The sequence below is a fragment of the Chanodichthys erythropterus genome, chromosome 21, assembly GCF_024489055.1.
Source record: "Chanodichthys erythropterus isolate Z2021 chromosome 21, ASM2448905v1, whole genome shotgun sequence".
NCBI lineage: Eukaryota > Metazoa > Chordata > Actinopteri > Cypriniformes > Xenocyprididae > Chanodichthys > Chanodichthys erythropterus.
The window spans coordinates 10,140,885-10,158,373 of NC_090241.1; the positions used below are offsets into that span (position 1 = coordinate 10,140,885).

At 36.0% G+C, this 17,489-nt stretch overlaps 2 protein-coding genes across 7 annotated transcripts; both read right to left on the reverse strand.

Moving 5' to 3' along the window:
• Window positions 1-3,096: 3,096 nt before the first annotated feature.
• Window positions 3,097-11,935, reverse strand: ssb (small RNA binding exonuclease protection factor La). Of its 5 annotated transcripts, XM_067374066.1 has the most exons (13): window positions 11,838-11,935; window positions 11,315-11,376; window positions 11,126-11,229; window positions 10,338-10,512; window positions 9,971-10,078; window positions 8,494-8,597; window positions 7,485-7,556; window positions 7,362-7,404; window positions 5,051-5,188; window positions 4,743-4,935; window positions 4,540-4,656; window positions 3,729-3,806; window positions 3,097-3,329 (listed from the first exon to the last, which is right to left on the reverse strand). In XM_067374066.1, the coding sequence occupies exons 2-13, from the start codon at window positions 11,369-11,371 to the stop codon at window positions 3,322-3,324; spliced, it is 1,197 nt and encodes a 398-aa protein (XP_067230167.1). In that variant the 5' UTR covers window positions 11,372-11,376; window positions 11,838-11,935; the 3' UTR covers window positions 3,097-3,321. The 5 variants fall into 5 exon arrangements, with proteins under 5 accessions (XP_067230167.1, XP_067230163.1, XP_067230164.1 ...); XM_067374062.1 differs by having other exon boundaries at window positions 3,097-3,806; XM_067374063.1 differs by having other exon boundaries at window positions 3,097-3,806; window positions 11,315-11,373; window positions 11,838-11,922.
• Window positions 11,936-13,492: 1,557 nt separating this feature from the next.
• On the reverse strand, window positions 13,493-15,698 carry phospho2 (phosphatase, orphan 2). Of its 2 annotated transcripts, none has more exons than XM_067373744.1 (2): window positions 15,577-15,698; window positions 13,493-15,459 (listed from the first exon to the last, which is right to left on the reverse strand). In XM_067373744.1, the coding sequence occupies exon 2, from the start codon at window positions 15,451-15,453 to the stop codon at window positions 14,728-14,730; it is 726 nt and encodes a 241-aa protein (XP_067229845.1). In that variant the 5' UTR covers window positions 15,454-15,459; window positions 15,577-15,698; the 3' UTR covers window positions 13,493-14,727. The 2 variants fall into 2 exon arrangements, with proteins under 2 accessions (XP_067229845.1, XP_067229846.1); XM_067373745.1 differs by having other exon boundaries at window positions 13,493-15,454; window positions 15,577-15,682.
• Between the last annotated feature and the right edge of the window lie 1,791 nt (window positions 15,699-17,489).

Consider the following 17,489-nt stretch of genomic DNA (forward strand, 5'->3'; position numbering starts at 1 on the left):
ACTGCAATGCGCTGACACAGTAAGCTGAGGATCAACACCAATTTACTGGAAATTGGGTTTGCTTCTCAACAGTGACAACATTGCACCAAAGGGACAGCATAGACAGTAGAATTGGCATTCTTACGATAAAGGACACAACCACCTCTAAGCAAAGCAAAACCTGAATTTAGCATACAAAAACTGCAGTGCTGAACACTAAAAAGGAGTTATCACGCCCCCTGCTGGTTGCATGCTGGTATCACAAATATAATTTAGATAACCTCTATAAGACAATAAGTTTTACACTTACTCTCTTCAAAACTTTGTAAAGACTTTAAAGCCTTATGGAGGTCAGAGTAATGGTAATGTAACAGAGTAGGTTAACATTCTTTTAAAAGCAGTGTTTTGTTCTATACAGATCGTTGCTCCAATAACAGATGCTGAAATAATGCTGATATGCAAAAGAAGGTCACATTTTCAAAAAAAAAACATCCATGTATTGTAGCATTTAGTTCGCATCATTAAGTCTGTAATATTATGAAAGATACTGTTTAGATTTAGTCTGTGGAGAGTGCTAAATACTGCTCTAATCTGCCACAGTACTGTTGCAACCTTAATTTTTATTTTAAATGAGCATTCCAGCTAGGCAACGTCCTACATGCTCAAAAAAAGTTTAATGCATGGAGACAAGAAAAAAAAAAGAAACTGAATGTGTAAAATGCTTTTATATGCATAAATTCTGGAGGATTCACTACATATTTGTTAGAGAATTTGGTTAAAGTGTACATTGCAAGCTAGTGGCCGTCGTTAATATGGCATTTGCCTTGTTTTTCCTAAAGAACAGAAGGCAGATGACCAAGATGGCAGCCAATAAAAAGGGCCACTTGCAAGGCACGCAGATGTTCAATTGTTACAAGATCATTTAAAAAATTAATTTTGCCTGTAGGCTATTCAAGTTCAAGAGAGCCAGTGACAAGCTACACAAATGCCACGATTCGATTTTGATTCATAAGCTTGCGGTTCGACTAAATTCCGATTTCGATATTGATTATTTGGGGTACGTAGGCCTATCAGGTACACGGCAAATTTTCAAGAAAAAAAAAAAAAAAAAAATCTCTCTCTCAACTAATACTGTAAACTAAACTATAGGCTACAGGCAACCCCAAGTGGTTACTATAAATGTTAAAATGAAATGATCTGTATAGGCTATTTATATAGATTTAAATTAGCCTAATACACAAGGAAGTTTTTTATTATAACGTTATAATAACTTTTTAATGACATTATGTATCTTTAAAAATAATAATAATAATAATAAATATATATATAAATAAATATATATTTATTTATATAAATAAATATATATTTATCAGTTAACTATCGAGTTAATGGACATTGAATGTTTTCTGAGGTGAACGTAGGCTAACTTTACGTGACAATGTTTACAAGTTCTTTTATTGACGTCTTCTTCCCGTGGTTGAAACTCTGAGCGATACATAAGAATAAGGATTTCGGCAGGATGTACTGTTGGCGTAAATTTCATCGGACAGTAGGGGGGGGACAATAAACATAAAATTTCTCAAGAGCAATTTTTGAAGGGGACACATATAATATAGCCAAAATTTTACTTCTAAAGAATATATGTAATGTTACACAGAAGAAAACCTTACTACTATTATTATTGTATCATGTAGACTGTGCCATTATGCTCAATGTTTCTCATTGGTTCAATAAAACTGACTAAATTGACCAAAATATTCAAAATAATTTATTGGAATATGTTTGCAACCAAAATATGATGAATACACACTGAGCAAAACCAAACACACAACAGTAAATCAATTAGCCTTATTACAATTCACATATTCTTATCACAATGTAAATTGTTGTTCGTGTGGGTGACTTATTCAACAAGCTATATTAATCAAGCTACCAAACAAGCAAGGTAACATTATAATCGCTAAAATAGCGGACTCACGGGGGAAAAAAAATCATGTTATCATCTTTTTTTTTTTTTTTAATGACTAATTACTCAGCGTCGTCAGCATTTAAGCAAAAATAACCACTTCATCCAAAGTTTTTGAATAAAACAGCCTTGACAGCTTACTTACTGGAGCTCCTCAGTCTCAACTACTGTCTGAAGAACTGTTATCTTCTCTCCCGCCGGCGCCGCCGGACTTGTACACACAAGAGTGTGACGTGCGCGGTAGACCAAACCACTGTGAGGCACGGGAGGGGTGACTTAAAATGTTTCTAAACTTAAAACGCCTGTTTGCGTTTGTATTGCTTTACTACTTACACAATAATTTTAAGTATATGTCATTTATTTACAATACTTGGGAGTGGTTTTTAATTATATTTTTGGGGGGGGACAGCACTCAGAGAGGGGGGGTCCTGACCCCCCTGTGATTTACGCCCCATAACTGTTTATGTTCATTCAAGTTTTTTCCGTACTGTAACTAGTAGTAAATCTGAAGAGATGATCGGTTCACATTACTTGAATGAACTGAGACGTTACAGTGATCTGTCACAACACAAAACGGTATTTATTGTTTGAATTTCGTAATAAAATTTTTTTCTTTGAATTTTAAATCTGAGTAACAAAGTACGAAGCTTATTGCGATTTATTGGATGGGAGGCATGCTACAAAATTCAATTTGGTTCATCAACAATGAGAACGAGTAAAATCGAGAAATATTTTAAACCAGCCCTACTAACTGCTGCATCAATAATGACAATTTCCCAGGTAAAACCACATATAATTACTATTTTCAAGATCTTTATTGAAATTCTAAATGTATATTCATCTCAACACAGGAGATACAGTAAAAAACATAAGGGAAAAACAAAATGAATGCTTGTTGAAGCCCTGAAGGGGTAAATATGAAGCATGTCATCTAAAACAGCACTTTAGATTAAGAGACATGTTTCTGTTGCTGTAATAAAGAAAAGGTGATTTAAAAAAAATCTTCAGTCAAAATTAAGTACTCTTAATGATAACTCTTCAGACATAAATGCCTCTAACCACGTGAAGCATCTTTACAGCAACATATAAAATGAAATAAGGATACCTCACACTTATCTTATGTTTGTGCAAGTGACAAAACCAATGGAATATTCTACCACGTGAAAAATATTTTTTTTGTTAATGAAAAAAAAAAAAAAAAAAAAAAACACACTCGCTTAAGACTAAAAATTCTGACATTTCCAAAACCTTAACAAGCTCAGTTATAGGCCTCAAACATTTCTACAATAATACAGTATTGCATACAAACGCTGTTAGAACCAATAATCAGCTCCTTTGATAAAGCTGAAAACAATCGGTGCAGAATAAGCAGACTGTCACCGCTCTAGGAATGAAAGAACGCATAAAGATGTCAATAGTTATACAAGTGCTACCAGCAAACTGTTTAAGCTGTATAGACTTTGAAAACAACACATTTATAAAGCTGTAGATGAGATCTTAAATCATACCAACAATCATAAGTGTGTATATGGTAAATAAATAAACAGCATCCATGCATCACGTATGTTTGTTCTAAGAAAAGAATTTCATCAGAGCTTGCATGATGCCTTTTTTTTTTCCATGGCGAGTTTAGGGATAAAGTGTGGCGTCAAGCTTTTGAGCAGCTTTTAGCCTTTGACACAGAACGTAGTCTGAAAATGCATTTTCCAGGTCTTTTGATTTTACGAACATCTACAGTACAAAAGTAAGGCCACGACTCCTTGCCCTTAAGAACCATTCTCACTTTTTGCTTGTTTGGAAACCGGTTCTTCATTATCTTGTCCGTTAGAATCAAGAGGTCTCTTCTTTGGACTGGCGGGTTCTGTTGAAGGGGAAAATACATTTCTGTTTTCATATGACTAAAATCAAAAACAAACTTAGCATTCATTTACTCAAACCTTGACCAGTGGAAAAGTCTGTGGGTGATGAAAAAAAGTTCTGCAAGCATCTAGCATCAGCATGAAACAAGATATCCATTTAAAAAAAAAAAAAAAAAATGCAAACAATAACAATAAGAGAGAAAATGTGCTTTGCTGTTGTCAGCTTCTTAATAAAATAGTTATGCTAGAAACACAAATGGCAATAAAAAAAAAAAAAAAAAAAAGGTTTGAATTGTAGTTTTTAAAACTGCATAAAGGGAAAGTCTGACCAAAGTCAACAAACAGGTATAACGTCTTTAGTGTTGTCTACAGAAAAGAGTGATGCAATGATTTAAATGAGTATCTAATTTGTTGCAAAATATGCTAAATTATTATTAATATTGTAATATGTAACAATAATGAAAAGAAACTGTCAGACTATGTCTTAAGTATAGAATATAATTAAACTTAAAAATAAAAACATACAAATGGTTTTAAAAATGATAAATATTACTAGGCATGAGAACTTGGAGGTAAAGAAAATGAAATGCAAATATAAAACTAATAATAATAATGTAATAAAAAGAAATGTAAAAAAAATATTATAGTATTATTTTACTTTATATTATTAAAAATAAAACACCCACGTATGTGACATCAATCAATGAGAAAAGGACAGGAGAATGTCCCTTTTACCTTCATCGTCCTCTTCATCACTTTCAAACTTGGTCTTCTTTCCCCTGAACTGGGTCTGTTCTCTTCCTCCTCGGTCTCTGCGGCCTCCCCTGCCTCTTCCACGACCCCTGTGACCTCCTGCAATAATAAGATACGGCGTGGAACAAGTGCAAATGTTTTAAAAAGTGAGATCATTTGTCTTTATTGTGTCCTGATAAAATTACCTCTGCCTCCTTTGCGTCTGTTAATGGACTCCTGCTGATCCTCGATGATTTTCTTCAGCATCTCCATCTCTGCGTCTCCCTCAAGTATCTCCCACTGAACAACCTGGTCTTTAACCTTCGGATCCTCCCCTCCCTTAGCCTCGCGGACTTTCTGCAGGGCCTCTTGGGCGTTTGAGTGAAACAGGATGGTGCCCTGAGAAGGATATCCAAAATGAATGGAAGACATCTTTAAGGTATAAATCAAATTATTTATTTTATTTGTATGTTTTTATTATTAGAGTCATTTGCGAAGGATTCTTTGTTCTCACCTCTTTTGCTCCTCTGGTGAAATCAATCCATTTGATCTGAGCATGACCAGAGAAGACCTCGTGGAAATCCTCTCTCGATGTCTGACCGAGTTCACCGGAGAACTTCAGCAGACAGCCCCTCTGATCATCCAGGGATTTCTGGGTTAACAGAAGTGTAATATTATTAAAGGGGACCTATTATGCCCTTTTTCAAGGTCTTGATTTTGTTTTTTGGCTCTACTGGAAAAGGTTATCATGCTTGAATGTTTAAAAAAAACACTTTTCACATAGTTGACATTGTTGCAGCAGTCTGTCAGTAACGCTCTGTTTATTTCTGCTCTATATGAAGTAATAACAACAATAATAATTTGTTACATTTATATAGCGCTTTTCTGGGTACTCAAAGCACTTTACATGGAAAGGGGGGGGCATCTCCTCAACCACCACCAATGTGCAGCATCCACCTGGATGATGCGACGGCAGCCATATTGTGCCAGAACGCCAACCACACACCAGCTTATTGGTGGAGAAAAATGATGAAGCAAATCAGTGTATGGGGATGATTAGGAGACCAGAGGACAGAGGCCAATGGGAAAATTGGGTCAGGATGCCGGGGTAAACCCGTACTCTTTTTTCGAAGGACATCCTGGGATTTTTAATGACCACAGAGTCAGGACCTCGGTTTAACATCTCATCCGAAGGATGGTGCTTGTTACAGTACAGTGTCCCTATCACTATCCTGGGACCCACACAGACCACAGGGTGAGCACCCCCTGCTGGCCTCACTAACACCTCTTCCAGCAGTAAACTAGTTTTCCCAGGAGGTCTCCCATCCAGGTACTAAACAGGCTCAGCCCTGCTTAGCTTGAGTGGGCAAACAGTCTTGGGCTACAGGGTGATAGCTGCTGGCTATATTTAAAAAAAGTAAAGCGCAATGTACTCTGATTTGTAGGCTGGATCAGTGTGTTATGATTGGTCACCTGCTTCTAGTGTGTTTTGGAAATGCCACAGCCCTACCATAACCACAAGTTTCAACACACTACTAAATAGCTCAACCAGGATTAGCCAGTTTATTTTGCATGTGTCTGGGGCATAAAAAGATTTAAAAAGAGGAATATTGTGACGTGTTCATTCCTGGAAGAAAACTCAAGGCTACAATTGAATTCCAGGGAGTCCAGAAAACGTGCGCACGGATGTGGAGAATAACTCCCTATGGAGTGACATTGTGATCAGACCTTTTTCATGCTCAAAAAGCAACATTATACACTAAAGAAAGTTGAAAATTCCATGCATTCTTTGCTATAGGAGAGGAAGAATTGTCTAAACTTGATAAATCTCCAAAATCATCATCAATGTATGTTAAACCCTATACGACTAAGCTACTGAAAGAGATTCCAGAAGTCATAGATCCCCTTCTTAATATTACTAATTTATCATTGTCATTAGGATACGTACCAAAAACTTCTAAGCTGGCTGTTATTAAACCTCTCATTAAAAAAAACATCCGAGAATTAGTTATTTACAGACCATATCCAGATCAGATGGTGGACCTGCACCTAGACACGACCTCATCACAGCCCTGAATGTCAGTAGAGACCGTCTACTAGAATAATCCCCCGTGAAGCCCTCGCCGACACGACAGCCATTGGCACAGATCCTCAGCAAAGACCACAAGAACCAGACAAGTCCTCTGCACAGAACCCCTATGGCCAGCTTCGCCTCTATACCAGCATGATGAATCCAATCTTCAAGCAGAAGGAACTGGATGAAATATTTTGAATGCTACCTTATCCACAATCTGAATTGTGATGCAGCCTGAATTATAAATCACACCGTGTTCGTTCGTTGGCCAGAGGAGAACTGGCTGCCCGTCTGAGCCTGGTTTCTCACACGTTTTTTTTTCTCCATTCTGTCACCTGATGGAGTTTGGGTTCCTTGCCACTGACGCCTCTGGCTTGCTTAGTTGGGGACACTTTAATATTCAGCAATATTATTGATTTGACTGTATTGGCACTATTGGAAGAGTACTGAACTGAGTTGCATGATGACATCACTGTTTTCTACAGAGCTGCTTAATAGCTGAATTATTGAACCATATTGAAACACTGAACTGATTTCAACTGAATAATCACTGTTTACTATTGTCTTTTAAGAGCTCCTTTACAGCAGCTTTTGCATCATTGAATCTTTATTTTCAATGTCAAGCTGCTTTGAAACAATCTGTATTGTATAAAGCACTAAATAAAGGTGACTTGACAAAAAAGCATAGTAGGACCCCTTTAACAAACACATCTGAGAACTTGTTTTATTGGCATTTCTGCATGAAACTCACCAGCTCTTGTTCTTCAGCTTGTTTCTGCTTGTCCTCCTTTTCACTGAAATGCACAGGTTTACCAATTATAACATTTTATGTCATCTCACTTTTTTGTAGAAAATATGTAGTGTCGTGAATTACCTTTTTGCTTTAGCTTTTGCTTCTACGCGATTTTGCTTCCTCTCTGCCAACTTTTTAGAAAAGTATGCCTCTCTACAGAAAGAGGTCAAGGGTTAACACCTCTTACACCAGTTTATTCAACACCATTCAGTTACTAGGTAAACATGCACTGACATAGGGGTGGGAGAAGAAGAACCATCCAAAAAAAACAACAAAAAAAACAACATCCAAACCTTCCGCAAAATAATCATTCATAAAGTTCGGAAAGGTTGAAATGAATTGCAAAGGACAATCGCAGGCTTCATTGCACAGGATGGCCTGTAAGAGATGCGCGCTTTTTTTGATGTTACACATGCTCTACAAAGGCATCATTTATGTCGGCTGTAATGCAGTGGACTTTCAAATTTAAAATATGAAACTCAGAAGGCTGCTTTCAATTTCAAATGTGAACGCTTTTGTGAAGAGTGCTCGCGCGTGCGGATGTGCACGACTCCGTAAGTGTTTTAATGCACTTGCGTCTCAACATGGATTTATGATGCAAAATTAATCTAAACACAGCCTGTTATGTCTTAAGGGATTAAACGGACAGGACAAACCACATTACTTCTTATATTTCAAAAGAGATCCATGCGTGAATGCAGCTTATCTCCCGCTGTCTATGTTGTTATAGTAACAATCAAACAACAGTAAAGAAAAGAAAAATCACTCAGTTTTTGAATGGAAAACGTTCAGATTATCTTAAATACTGTTTCTTTACTCTTTATTATTTGCTACTTGCTTGTATGTTTTGAAATTATATAAATTTAAAATTCTTAAACAACTGTTTTAATTTAGTAATTTTTTCAATTTGAAATTATTTTAAAAGATAGGCTACTTATAATAATGAAAGGATTTTAAAATTTTCATGTCCGTAACCTAATTAATTAGAAAAAAAGTAGATCAAGAATCGTTTTGAAATCGGATCATTAGGTAACTAAAGATTCCCACCCCTACAATGACACATGAGGAACTAAACCGCAAAAGCACCTACTTCATCATGACGATCATTTCATTCCCCTTGTACTCCTTCACGTCAGCACGTTCGACAAAAGCCTTGGCAGCATCTTCAGATTCTAGAACCGCAAAGATTGATCCCTGCAGACGACAACAACAACAGTATAGAGCTCAGTTTTGATGAGGTAGACAGCAGATAGCTACGGTTTTCATATATTACAATTTAATCTGTCCCAGTGTTGCTAACTAATACTATTAAATATTAGGTTAATTAAAACTAGATGTTGCCTAGGAAAATAACTGAAATAAAATATGTTTAGGTAATAAAATAACTAAAAAAATATATATAAAAACATACCATTCTACAATAAGGTCTGATTAATTAGTTAACAGTTAACGCATTAACAATGAGCAATACATTTGTTACATTTATTAATCTTAAAAATACAAGAATTCATTGAAAACATTGAGTTTTGTTTATGCTTTACAGAAGTATTTTTCATTATTAGTTCACATTGAGTAATGTAGTTAAAGGTACACCCCATGTATCTTTTGGACCTCTAGCCTGAGTAATAAAAACAGCATCTCCGCGTCACTTTTACAAATTTTTTAAATCCCTCAGTTCTCGCCATCACCGAAAAGCCAAACCAATGTTGATTCTGGTTTTATTACAAGCTCTGTCGCATTTTAAAACAGAGATTGGGTTATTCTACTCGCTCATTGTGACAACTACCCTATTCCTCTCCCACACCATACATGCGTCAAAGTAGCCAGAGCAACTTTTCTCTATGGATGTGACGAAAAACGCAGGGGCGAGTGACGTATGTATGAAATTTCCAGCGAAAACCTTCTCGAATGGTCTAAAATATAAACACTTATAATAAGCTTATAATAGTAAGTCAGGATTTTTGATGTATAGACTTCTTTACATTTATTTACAGTTTGGGGGAAAAAAATTATATTGTGTACTATTATAATTAGTGACACTGTCTACACTTGATGTGGCGAGGCATGCTTTGTCGCATCCAGTGTAGACACTGTAATAAAAAAAAAGCATAAAACTACCAAAAATTTAATTAAAATCAGCTGAAAATATTAATAAATGCTACAATTGTATATAAATAATACAAAAGTAACATTTTATTTGTCCAAATGGTTTCCTAGACGCTTTATTTTGTCACTTTAAAGTCACCATGAAATGAAAATCAACAATTTATATACATTTTTTTCCAAATCAAAATCACTTCCCCTCCCTCTTGCAGTGACATCTCTTCTCTGATGACGTGTTTACTGTCACGAGGGCAGGGCAACCTGTTACTCACATGAGATCAACCAATAGCAAAGCACAACCATCCAATCAATTCTCCATGGACAAAATAAAGTCTCGCCCTACGTTTTTCCTCAATTGAGAAACTGTTTCACTCAGATATTGGTCATAATATGGAAGAAAGACTACCGCAACTTCCATTTTAATGCCAACTTTAAGAGAACTTACACTTTCTTAAAAACCTTACTTTGAAAGTCTTTTGGGCTCCTTTCCTCATATAGATGTTCTCAACTGTGCCTTTATCAGCAAGCCACTCTTTCACCTCATCCAGTGTAGTTTCAAGAGGAAAACCTTTCTGTTGAATTTAAACATCAAAAAAAGAAATCAATCAACAAAATCCACCATGTGGTTCAACAAATAGGATGGAAAAGTAATAGCATCCTATAGGACAATCGGAGATGTAACTGCAGTGCATTCAAAAACAAGACAAGACAACATGTCCCAGTTTTAGACATTACTAGACATGTTCAAATATTATTATAAGCTATTTGTTTTAGAGCAAAGGCAACACGGAGCAGAAAGAAGGCTTAATGTCATTGTTCCTATTCGCTCACCATGTAGATGGATTTGTGTTTGAGCGCATCCCTGTATTCCTCATTGTTCTCTGGAAGAGGTTTGTTCGGATTTCGCCTTATTTTGGTTTTGTCCTCGCTGATCTCCAGCAGACCCGTTTTAGATTTCTGTAGCGCCTCAACAATGACAGCTTCGTCTGATACAAGACTCTTTAGTCTGTGAGGACAAATACAAAACAGGACACAAACACATCCGCAGCAAAGTTATGTGGATTGGCAATATGGAGAACTTAATCTTCATGTAGCTCTTCTCTTTTTATCAAAGTAATTTATACAACATGTGCACTATACTAGTTCTCTGAAGCAGTCTGAAGCTTTGTGTGAAAAACGGACCAAAATTTAAGCTCTTATATTGACTGTAAACTTTACCATTGCAGCTCTCAAATGGAATTCTCCTTCAAAAATGTCTGGCACAACACATCCAAAGGGGCCACACAGGTCAATTTGAATGTGCATGAGAATAAAATTTGAGCTAAATTTCACTCGGTTCCTCACACAAAACTACCGTATGGCTCAATAAGACCATATATAGTGCATGATGAAGTTTATGGTTATGCTTCTGTCCTTTTAGGAGCTTTACTGCCCATATGAACTGTCATATGGATTTGAGAAGTGTGCACATTATTCCAAAATTTCACCTTTAGTATTACACACACACAAAATACAGGTCTAGCAAGACATGAGGGTGATTAAATAATGACAGAATTTTCATTTTCAGCTTTCCATATTTACAATTCCCTTTTATTCAGAAACATTTCTCTTGCAATTACCTGTTAAATTTCAGCATTGTCTCCAGAGTGACCCAGCCATCATCTAACTGCATCTGCTCCTTCAGAAACTTGTCTCGGGGGAGATTGTGGTCTCCAAAATAGTACTAAACACACAGAAACATTGGCATTCACGTCACTGGTATGTATGAAGGCTTGGAAAGATAAAATAGGCTGTTATGCTAATCTCACCTCAATCTGTTCTGCCACCTTCTTCTCCAGAGGAGACATTTCCTGATTGTCTGCCATCTCTGCTAGGATGATAAACAACAAAAACTGTCATGACACTTTCTTGCGCAGGTTTAAAAGTCTGTGAACACTTACATTGTTTCTATTTTACATTTTCTATTAAAAAGTTGAATCACAAACTATATTATCATAAAAAAAATGCACATGAACGTGAAAAACCACGTGTGAGTACAGCAGAACTCCTGCATGCAGTTTCTGTTATAACGGTTGATTAAGTTTATAAACCCAGTGTTCAACAGCACAAAAATACGCAGTATGAATACTATATTTGACTTATATAAATTCAGTTAACAGCGGTTATAACGGTTTATAAAGCATGTACGCCACGCGCACCACATGTCACAGAATGGCACTGAACAAACGTCGCGCGCTCAATCTGTCATTGCTGTTTTTCGGTCCGATCTGAAACATCGCAACACTGTAAATATCAGAAAAACAAGCAACGTCACAAAAGCACCATACTCACTTTACTTACGCTCTGATCTGTCTTATCGCAATGAAACGCCACACTAAACGATATCTGAACGTGAATCAAGTATGGCGTCGCTCTGTTATGATGTCACGCAGAGACTGGGGAAGAATCCTGGGAAATTGAGTTTTTCACACAAACATTGTGCTGCTCTTTTTAAATCATTTTTTTTTTAGTTTGAATGTGCTTTACCATTTCTGCATTGTCCCTATAAGCACTACAAATAAACTCAAACACTATGGCAATTTATTAATAAATATATCAGGTGTTTTTTTTTTTCCTTTCTCTCATTGAAGTGTTTTATTTTAGTTACAGAATATGTGGTATATTGTTTTATAAAGCGGTTAGTTCCTGTCCTTGATTCTGATTGGCCAATAGCTGTGTTTTATTCTCGATAAAACACAGCTATGTCCGCTTCACCCAACACTTCTGTGTATCACTACACAACACCTTAGCAACCACTCTTAGCAACGTAAACTCTTTGTTCTCAGTTTATATTGAAGCTTAGTGTATTATGTAGAAGAGTATCATGAGAAAGAGATCGAGTGAGGAAGTTTATTAACTGCATTCAGATTTAGCATTTTCCTTCAGGTCAGTCCTATGTTCATAATAAAAAAATCTGTTTAAATGTCCGATGTATTATCCTGTTCTTTTAACAGTTAAGGGGTTTTTCCATGACTGACAGCGCTAGTCAAAGCATTTGTCAGTTGCGTCTTGTTCCGTTTTCACAACAATTCAGCCTTTTCAATAAAAAAGTCTTCGCTACTGACTGACACTCTCATAAAGACAGTCTTTGCCGCCATCTAATGGCATAATGATGTAACTTCTGTTGCTGTTCACAGTCAGGGACTATTTTTTCCGGCGGAAGGAAGGCTTTTAGTGAAAGTTTACTTCATGAAAGATGCACTGATACATATTATTTTGGCTTTAATATTTGTATTGTGTGGTAACCGTTTTATAAAAGCAATAAGGTACTCGAGGCTAGTGCTGTGTTGTGAATAAGTCACGGCTGAAGGGCCTTCAGCCGTGACTTATTCACGATACAGCACTGCCTCTCGTACCTTATTGCTTACTTAATTGGTGACCTTATTTGTCTTTTACAATATCTCTAACAAAAGCCACAATAAAACGTATCATATAACCTATAATTATAACTAATGGTTTTCTTAGCTTAAAGGGATAGTTTACCCAAAATGAAAATTCTGTCATCATTTACTCACCCTCAAAATTGTACCAAATCGGTATGGATTTCTTTCTTGTGCTGAACACAAAAGAAGATATTTTGAAGAATGTCGGTAACTAAACAGTTGATGGACCCCATTGACTTCCATAAAAAAATACTATGAAAGTCAAAGGGGCCCATTGCAACATTCTTCAAAATATCTTAATTTGTGCACAAATTTCAGCACAAGAAAGAAATTCATACAGGTTTGGAACAACTTGAGGATGAGTAAATGATGACAGATTTTTCATTTTTTGGGTGAACTATCCTTTTAAAAGGTTTGTGCAGTAATAACATCATTTTCCACAAAGTGCTGGACTCCTAAATGAAATGCTTCAGTAAATTACTGCAGCTTCCTATGCTTAGTTTCACCTCCAATCCGACACAGGCAATTATTCAAAGAAATAAAGACAGGCCATAAATTAGACTGGTAATTTTATTCTTTTTTAATAGGACACTAAACATGTGCATGACCCGTGTGTCACAAATACAAAGGACACAAGATTTGTTGTAAATATTAACAGGAACAAGGTCTTAGTTGAATACGGCAATGATTGAGCCATATAAAATAATTTGTTCTGACGGATGCAAGCTTCTTTGGTCATATAAACCAATACTAAAGTCCATGTTCTCCATTCATCTGTTTGCTTCGAATACAACACTGAATCAGGCTGCATTTCCAATACAGATAAAAAATTCAGGCTCATTCAAGAAGAAACATTAACAGCACTGTTGATCTAAATCAAGAGCAGCAAATCTGACACCTTACATGAGGTCAGAATGAGTTACTATGACCCTGGTGGCTTTTAAACACCACTGATGTCCAGAAAAAATGGGGTCCAAAAGTCTGAGAACACACTGAAAATCTGGAAATAAATAGTTTAAGCATTTCAATAATAATAATAATAAGTTGTGCTGTAAAATGTATATACCATTTTCAAAATCCAAACGTTATGTCTAGCTTACGGAAATAGTTTTAATATTTTAAAATAGTTTTAATATTTCCAGAATTCATAACTACAGCTCTGCTAGTGGTCTCAGACTTTTGGGTACACTGTATATATAGAAATATGGTACTATAAAGCAGATTACGGCTTCCAATAATAATAATCTGGTTCATATTATATCTTCCGCATGGGAATATTAGACTATTTTAATTTTATAGTAGCACCAAACTGCAATGTTAAAGGCTTTCGTCACAGCCAGGCTGCATTCATTAATACAACATATACAATAATGGCATTCATTGGTATAGTATTATATTAAAGGGAAATTTCTATCGCGCAAATAAATATTTAGCCAGCATGTTAAAACATTTACATTTGTTCATTTTAATGTTCTACAGCAAACCTCAATGGATTAAATGTTAAGCACCTCAGACTGTTAAATATCTGTTAATTCCTAACAGTGAGCTTATTTTATGATTTAAATCTCCAAGGCAAATTGCATTTACTGTCATAAACACTTAAATTAACAAGTAAAATGGTAAAATGTACACATAAACTCAATTATGACAAATATTACACCATGCCCAAATTAATTAATCAATTAAAGTAAGGAATTTTGTATGTGTGTGTAAATTATCTATATGCATTTACTGCAGAATAAACATCTGGATATTCTATCTATTGGTTCAGTAAGATACTAATCGCCTACAATACTGTTTTACTCGATTAGAGCTCGCAATTCCTGGAGGATTTCATTGCCACTAGTCCAGGGTATGATTTTCGCTCTGAATGCTTCTGGACCCTCTGAAATGGCTTTGCACAACAGTTTCTCTAGTGTGAATCCTTTCCTAGGCATTGCAATATCCCCTTCTCTCAATTCTTTAATGGGGCAAAAGTCATTTCCTCCATCTCCTATATAGCAAATCCTCTCATAATGCACATCAGCTTTAGCTTGATTCTCTCTGAAATCATGCAGCACCCTCCTCTTGCACAGGTTTATAGGACACTGCGTACAGTCGTGCGCGTGAAAGCAGCGCACACTCATATAGCCGCGTGCATCTATGTTTGCAGGGTTAGTAAAAACGTCATCTATAGCGGACTTCAACCCCGATGCATGCAAAACCCAGTCTATGAAGACAGTATTAGAATCGGAGATTATAATACAGTCAATGTCGTTCTTATTCTCAGATATGAAGGTCAGGAGCTCGATCATGCCTTCGGTGAACGGGATGCTCTCCATGACCGCGCGCATGTGGTCCGGGCTGACGGACTGGTCTCCGATGTAGGTCAAGACTCGACCCATATACTCGGTCCAGCGGCCTCTTTCGTAGGACTTCTCCAGCCAGGCCGGTAACGTCTGGTCGGGAGTGGAGCGGATCACCCATGTGTCGCTGTTGTCATCCACTATAGTGTGGTCAAAGTCGAACACTACTAATGTCTTCATTCTGCGCTAGGGAATAACACAAAACAAAATATTGACATGATGAAAGACAAACAAATGTTCAACATTCCTTTCTCGTCAAGTCAAGTAACGAAATGTAGGTGAGGAAGTCAAATATGTACTAACCTGAAGCGGCAGCCTGAGTGAATTATTCAATTTCGTTAGCGATTCTGAGATAGACACTTGCTTACAACACAAAGCATGATTAGTCACTGCCCGTCTCTGATAGGCTGCGGCTCACGTCACTCAAACGTCTTGCGACGCTCTGATTGGTCACTCAAACCGTAAGAACAAGTCGTTCTTGCTTTCTGTTTCCAGTCATTCAGTAAACCGAACCAGTCTATTCGAGATGTTATATAGACACTGGTAGTAAATCATTTTAGATTAATACAGTCATAAAACTGTGAAAGTGTCTGCAACACTAATTTCAAGCATGAAAATTATTACCAGTGTTGTGCAAAGTAATCTAATTACTGTAAATTCATTACCTTTCCCTTAAAAAACTAAATGGGATTACTCTTAATGTTTCTGTAATTGAATTAGATGTAACTGCATGGAATACTGTACAGACTATATATATAACAGTTCTATATAAAACAATAGTGGATTTAACATCAAATTTAACGTCTATATAAAAGGTATGTTAATGTAACCCTCTGCCTTTAAATACTTTGGTCACTTCAAGAATAATTTTTATAATTTTATATTTCTTTGAAAGAATCAAAAGTGCATTTTCGTGTTTATCCTGGTATTGTTCAACTGGAGGAGGTTGATATGGGATTTAGAAAGTAATTAGTAACAAGCAGGGACGTGCACAGACATTTTGGGGGGCAGGGGCTCAAGTGGAAAAAAGGGCACTTCTCATAATTATTTATTTAAAAAATAACGAACCCTTAAATATATTAAGACAACTTTGACTTCACTTACACTCATCCAATTGTTTTATACTCCACAGATTTCTACAAAATAATCAGTTCACACAGAGACCATGGTCTTCTTTAGTATTCACTTGGTTTATCACAAGAGAAATCAACAACTATTTTCAAGTAGCTATATATATTTAGAATAAATGACTGCACCAAGGAGAGGGACATAGTTTCACTAATAATTTATTTTGCACAAATCAATAAATCGTTTTAATTTTTTGGTGTTATTGGAATACTTCTTTCATGAAGTGGACAATTTTAAGATTTTACAATTTTAAGGTCCATTTTTGCTGCCATGTCTTTCACTCTAATGGAAAGAAAACTTAACCCTAACCCTACACATTTAGATGGAGTTTGTTTTAAGCCTACTACCCTCCGTCTGTTTGCATCTGTAGATTTCTTCTAAATTAACCAAAATAAGCTAATCTGCATATTTAAACACATCAAAAAAAAAAAAATTCCTGAACTGTTAATACATTATATGTTATAACAAATGCCTGCAGAGGGCGCCAAAAGCCTGCTGATTTTTGTTGTTAGACAGCACAGCACGATTAAATCCACGATCAAAGCCAACCATGATTAAAAAAAAATATATTTTTAGTTAAATAATAATATTCGCCCACTTCTTTGTGATAGAAATGCTACAGCCACTGTAATTTCTTCAACAAGAATATGTGGACATCAAACATGCAAAGACAGAGCGAGAGTTTTTTTTTTTTATTGATGTATTATCCTGTGTAAGCTTAGATTTAAGAATAGCATTATGTAGCTGATGCTGTATTATGATTTTTAAATAGTTTTAATACACCATGCATCCTTACAAAACTGTCTAATAATGTGGTTCATGGATGTGCGTCCATGGAGTGCTCCTCTTTTTAGTATTGACAGCCCAACCTATCGGTCAAGTGTTTACCATGGTTCAAAACGCAATGCATAGCACAATACAATAATTTAAATTATAATATGACATATATTTCATTAGTATCAAATCAGGCAGATGTGTTGATTGTGGTCAATCTATTAATGCAGCGTTAAATGTATAAACAGCCCTTAAATAGACAAAACTTTCAGGTTTGTGAACATAGGCTAGCCTACCTGAAAGAAATGCACGGG

What these genes read in the sequence shown, in the direction of transcription:
- ssb (XM_067374062.1), bottom strand. Translation starts at nt 11,371, where the DNA reads ATGGCAGACAATCAGGAAATGTCTCCTCTGGAGAAGAAGGTGGCAGAA. An exon ending in GAGCCCAAAAGACTTTCAAA is followed by an intron (nt 8,598 to 9,970) that starts GTAAGGTTTTTA and finishes TGTCGTCTGCAG; the next exon opens with GGATCAATCTTTGCGGTTCT. An exon ending in GCAAAAGCTAAAGCAAAAAG is followed by an intron (nt 7,405 to 7,484) that starts GTAATTCACGAC and finishes TGTGCATTTCAG; the next exon opens with TGAAAAGGAGGACAAGCAGA.
- phospho2 (XM_067373744.1), bottom strand. Translation starts at nt 15,453, where the DNA reads ATGAAGACATTAGTAGTGTTCGACTTTGACCACACTATAGTGGATGAC.